General features: G+C 47.3%; 1 protein-coding gene across 1 annotated transcript; it reads right to left on the bottom strand.

Moving 5' to 3' along the window:
* Positions 1-2,308: 2,308 nt before the first annotated feature.
* On the bottom strand, positions 2,309-3,522 carry LOC139837784 (uncharacterized). The gene is made up of 2 exons (XM_071827053.1): positions 3,391-3,522; positions 2,309-3,151 (listed from the first exon to the last, which is right to left on the bottom strand). The coding sequence occupies exons 1-2, from the start codon at positions 3,520-3,522 to the stop codon at positions 2,309-2,311; spliced, it is 975 nt and encodes a 324-aa protein (XP_071683154.1).
* Between the last annotated feature and the right edge of the window lie 2,512 nt (positions 3,523-6,034).

Here is a 6,034-nt window from a genome sequence, read left to right as displayed (position 1 = left end):
TCCATTTTGCATCACTATTTTATATCATAATTTGCTGTTATTCATTGATATATTTCATATTTGGAGATGATACTTATGTTATTTCATCTATTTTGCATGTTTCATGATTATTGGAGGATCGCGCACCGGAGTCAGGATTCTGCTGGAAAAAGCGCCGTCAGAATGCAATATTTCGGAAGATCAACAATTGACGGAAATTATATGAAAAATCCTATTTTTCCAAAAGACGAAGGGATCCAGAAGGGGGAGCCGAGGAGGGCCGCCATGGGCCCACCTCATAGGCTGGCGCGGGCCAAGGCCTGGCCGTGCCGCCTTGTGAGGAGGGGGCCCACAGCCCCCTCTGGCCTCCTCTCCTTCGCGTACTTCTTCGTCCGGAAAACCTAAGCACCGGGGGATAGTCGCGAAGAGTCACAGCCGCCTCTGCGGGGCGGAAAACACCTGAGAGAAGAGCTCTCCGGCGGGCAGGAATCCGCCGGGGAAATTCCCTCCCGGAGGGGGAAATCGACGCCATCGCCACCGTCATCGAGCTGGACATCATCTCCATCATCATCACCATCATCTTCATCATCACCACCACCATCTCCACCGCTGCACCTCGTCACCGATGTAACAATTAGGGTTGGATCTTATTGTTTGATAGGGGAAACTCTCTCGGTATTGATTTCTACTTGTTATTGATGCTATTGAGTGAAACTATTGAACCAAGATTTATGTTCAGATTGTTATTCATCATCATATCACCTCTGATCATGTTCCATGTGATGTCTCGTGAGTAGTTCGTTTAGTTCTTGAGGACATGGGTGAAGTCTAAATGTTAGTAGTGAATTATGTTGGGTAATATTCAATGTTATGATATTTAAGTTGTGGTGTTATTCTTCTAGTGGTGTCATGTGAACGTCGACTACATGATACTTCACCTTTATGGGCCTAGGGGAATACATCTTGTATTCGTTTGCTAATTGTGGGGTTGCCGGAGTGACAGAAACCTAAACCCCGTTGGTATATCGATGCAGGAGGGATAGCAGGATCTCAGAGTTTAAGGCTATGGTTAGATTTATCTTAATTACTTTCTTGTATTTGCGGATGCTTGCAAGGGGTATAATCACAAGTATGTATTAGTCCTAGGAAGGGCGGTGCATTAGCATAGGTTCACCCACACAACACTTATCAAAACAATGAAGATTAATCAGCTATATGAAGCGAAAGCACTAGACTAAATTCCCGTGTGTCCTCAAGAACGTTTGGTCATTATAAGTAAACAAACCGGCTTGTCCTTTGTGCTAAAAAGGATTGGGCCACTCGCTGCAATTATTTCTCTCGCATTTTACTTACTCGTACTTTATTTATCTGCTATATCAAAACCCCCTGAATACTTGTCTGTGAGCATTTACAGTGAATCCTTCATTGAAACTGCTTGTCAACACCTTCTGCTCCTCGTTGGGTTCGACAGTCTTATTTATCGAAAGTACTACGATACACCCCCTATACTTGTGGGTCATCAGTAGTGTCTCCATTTTTCTAGAGCATGTAATATAGCTAATGCTTCTTTTTCATACACAGACATTGCATCTGTTTTCGGACAAAGGCATTGGCTGAAAAATGCTATGGGTCGTCCCTCTTGCATCAATACTGCACCCAAGCCAGATTTGCATGTATCTGTCTCCAACACAAATGGAATGGTGAAGTCAGGGAGTTTCAGCATTGGTGGAGTTGACATGATTGTTTTTAGCTTCTGAAATGCTTCCTCTTGTTGTTGTCCCCACTGAAAATTGTCCTTCTTGAGTGCATGGTATAATGGCTGACAAATATTGGAGTAACCTTGGATAAACCGGCGGTAATACCCTGTCAACTCTAGAAAACCACGCAACTTCTTCAATGTTTTTGGAGTTTTCCATTCCACAATATCTTTTATTTTGGCTGGGTCTGTCGCCACTCCTTGGCCAGATATAATGTGGCCTAGATATTCAACTGACGGCTGACCAAATGTACACTTTTCCAGTTTTGCTTTGAGCTGATTATCCTTCAGGACTTGCAACACTGCTTTCAAATGGAGCTTGTGCTGTTCTTTACTAGAACTGTAGACAAGTATGTCGTCGAAAAAAACGAGGACAAATTTTCTGAGGAATTTGGCAAATATTTGGTTCATGAGCTGCTGAAAGGTGGCTGGGGCATTACTCAACCCAAATGGCATCACTAGATACTCGTAGTGACCTAAATGAGTAGAAAACCCAGTTTTGTGGACATCTTCCTCTTTCATCCTTATCTGGTGGTAGCCTGATCTGAGATCAATTTTGGAAAAAATGGTGGCTCAATGTAGCTCATCAAGCAGGTCTTCAATCACAGGAATAGGGAATTTGTTCTTGACTGTTAGGTCATTCAGACCCCTGAAATCAACACAAAGATGCCAGCTCTTATCCTTTTTGCGCACCAAGATCAGAGGAGAGGAAAAAGGACTTATGCTAGGCTGAATCTCTCCATTTTTTAACAATTGAGCAATTGTTTTCTCAATTGTGTTCTTCTGATTGTAAGACATCCGAGAGGGTCTGATGTTGGGAGGTTTTGATCCTGGTAACAGAGGAATCTCATGGTCAGCTGATCTGTGAGGAGGTAAACCATGTGGTTCATCAAAAACCTCTGCAAATGCTTCCAAGACATGTTGAAATTCTTCTTGACTGGTTGTGTTTTCCAGTTGTGTCAGAGTCTTTCTCACATCGTCGATGCTGTACAGGACAAAAGCTGTGGCTTCATCTTTCAATAGCTTCTTACACTCCATTGCTGATATCATCGGATCATCCATGGGCACCAAGTGGTCATTAAATGTGTGAACTTTTCCAGCAGATTCCAATGAGAGGGTGCGTCCAATGAAATCAAATGTAACTGGGTTATGCAGTTTAAACCAATTGACCCCTAGGATGGCATCAGATCCCCCCAGTTGCAACACGCGAAAATCAACTGTGAAGGGTATACCTTGTATGAAGAACTGATGATTGTAGGCAATGCTGTCAGAGACCAAGATGCCACCTCCAGCCACTTTGACACGTCGAGGAGGAGCTGGTGTGATGTCTATGTCATGATCCATGACAAATTGTCTATCAAGGAATGTGTTGGTGCTGCCAGTATCTGCTAAGGCGACTGCTGGGACTCCTTTTATCTGAATCAACAGAGAAATGGTGGACTCATCTGTTGCGCCATGGTAAGCTGCTGCTGATATTTGCATTAAGTGAACATTATCGTCGATAGGGAGTTCTTCATGCGCTTGTTGTGTTGCATGTGCTGGCAGTATTGGCTCTTGTTCCTCTTGGACAGCATCCAGTAGCAACTGCTAAACCTCTTCTTCTTGTTCATCTGGATGCTCCTGCAATATCAACATGTTGATAGCACGTTGCATACCCGGACATCTGTGCCCAGGAGCATAATTGTCTGGACAGTACCAGCACTGTCGAGGAATTCTTGGCCTAGCATTCCTGATTGGATTATCTCTTGGATGTCCATTGCGAATTTGCTGTTCTCGACCAACTGCATTTCTGCCTAGTAAGGGTGGAGCTGGTACTGCTGGTTGTGCCCTTCTGGTCACTGCCATGTTGGCATTGTGATTCTTTTCATACTTCCTTGCCATGTAATATGCCGACATTAGAGAGACTGGTTGCTGGCATTGCACCAAATGTCTGATGCTTTCACTTAATCCGCTGATGAACCTCTCCACAAAGAAATCCGTGGGTAGGTAAACTCGGCCTCGTTTCATGACTTGCATCCATGATTCATAGGAGTTGATGTAGTTGTCCACTGTTGTGCATTGCCTCAAGTGTTGTAGTTGTTCCATAGGATCCACTGTCACTGTATCCGGAAAACGCTCGATGAGGGCCTTACCCAATTCTGCCCAAGACATCCCCTGCAGGTCCATTCCTGAACTTCTCAACCATATCTTGGCCTGACCACGAATATGTGCAATGCCCCATCGAACACGAGCTTCTCCATTTATTCCCACCAGCTTGAAGATGTCCTTTGTTTCCAGCAGCCAGGCACGTGGATTTTCACCATGAAAGGTGGGTAATTCCACATGTGGGGTTCGGATTTGTGGGTCTAGTGGGTAAGTGGTGCTATTGTTGTAGGTGTGATGGGTAGGCTGAGTATGGTATAGACTTGTGTTGGCAGGGACAGGGTTTGTGGTGGTGGAATTTGTTGGAATGGATGGGTTTGATTGGTGTTGTGTTGTTGTGGTTGCGATGTCGTTGGAAGAGTTGTGATGGTGTGGTTGGTAGGTTCTCTGATATGGCTGTTCTTGGGGTTTTGGCAGTGGTATTGGATCATGCTCCTTTGTGTGTGGGGAATGTGGTTGGTAGTAATGAGGTTGTGTTGTCGGATTTGTGTGTTGGGTGATGTGGGTGTGAGATGAAGAAGGATCTACTGGAGTTGTGCTTGGAATGGTTGACGGGACCACGGGGCGATTTTGACAAACACCCTGCGGGGACGGTGGGTGCGGTAGCTGATCCGGCATAAAGCGACCGAGGTTTGGTGGAAAAGGTGGAGGATTTGCGGTGTGTGGGGTGGGAATTAGTGTTGGGAACTCTGGGATTGGGGAAAGATGTGTGTTTGTGCGTTGTGGCGGCGTGGTGAACGTGCGGTTCGTGCCTGTGTTGGGAGAGGCGGTGTTGTTCGTACCTTGATCCGGTAGTAAACGCTCGATGCTCCCCTGCATACGTTGAATCATGGAGGCCATCTGCGACCGCATCTGCGCCATGGCTCCCATCTGATCTTGGACTGCCCCCAGTGTTGCCGTCGTTTCGACCTGATGTTGGTGGAGACGTCGCCCGACGGAGCGCGCATCACGATCGGCGCGTTGCTGAGCCCTGAGCGCGGCGAGCTCGGCGTTTGTTGACGAAGCAGAGCCGAGGGTAGGCCTTCCCCGACTCGTGCGCGAGCTGGACTTTGAGCGATGCGACATGATCGGCAAGGAGGCAAGGTGCTGTTTTGGATCTCGGAGTGGTGGAGGTTAGAGGAAGAGGGAGGGAGGGTACGTCGCCGGTGCGACCGAGCAGGCGAAGGAACGCTTGCTCTGATACCACTTTGTCAGGGTCCGGCGGTGGGTGCCCTTGACGATGATCGGAGGAGGAGGGGGAGAAGTGAGCGCTGCGGCGCTAGAGCCGTCGAGTGTTGAACAAGAAAGGACATGAACGATAAAAATAAATATTTGATTATTGCTTGGTCCTCCCGGCCACCCCTCCTGCTCCTTATATACCGAAGCAGGCCAAGCAAAAGTCATTACATCGCTTATCAGTGACTTAATTAAGCTAAACTACAGAATCACAACACTAACAGGTTCCAGAGATCCTAGCCGTGGATTAGCCATCCTGCGGTTGCTGTTATCTTGCCAACTGACGGAGCCTGACAAAGAGGAACACCGACTTGGCGTTCCTGATCGGCGGTAACGACGACAAGATGGACGAGGAGACGAGGGTTTGGTACGACGCCCATCGCCAAGACATCCTCCGGCCTCCGTCGACTGCTTCGTCCTCCCCTTCGACGTCCACTCTCGCCGCTGTGACACCGGCGGCCGACGATGCATCGCCGCCCGATTCCGCGCCAGACAAGGCGCATGAAGGGACCGCCCATGTGCTTGTTATCGTCCGGAATGTGGCTCATCCGATCGCTGAACTATTGGGCGATGCTTTTGTGTAGCGGGAAGACGATTTTTGAAAATTCCCCGCTGAGATGGGCGAATGCCGGGGTGTGACTGGAAAAATGTTGCCACCCACGACCTTTTTTTTTCATCCAATCCGGCGTTTGTTAAATCCGGATTTCGGCCTGGAGGCCTCAAACGGGTAGAGATGCTCTGATGGAGAAGGATGGGGAAGAATCCGGAAAACTCCTGCGACCTGACCTCCTCCTCTGCTCCAAAACACGATGTACCTCTAAACTCGCCAAATTAAGCCAAGTTTCTGAGTGAGAATCTTCAACAAGTTTTGCTGGCATCAATATGTTGTTCATGACATCATAAGGCTATGCACATTACATTCAAAAGAACGATCCAATTAGG

Source organism: Lolium perenne, chromosome 3, assembly GCF_019359855.2.
Source record: "Lolium perenne isolate Kyuss_39 chromosome 3, Kyuss_2.0, whole genome shotgun sequence".
Classification (NCBI taxonomy): domain Eukaryota; kingdom Viridiplantae; phylum Streptophyta; class Magnoliopsida; order Poales; family Poaceae; genus Lolium; species Lolium perenne.
The sequence above is the reverse complement of the archived record's forward strand: the minus strand, read 5'-3'. Positions and strand labels throughout refer to the sequence as shown.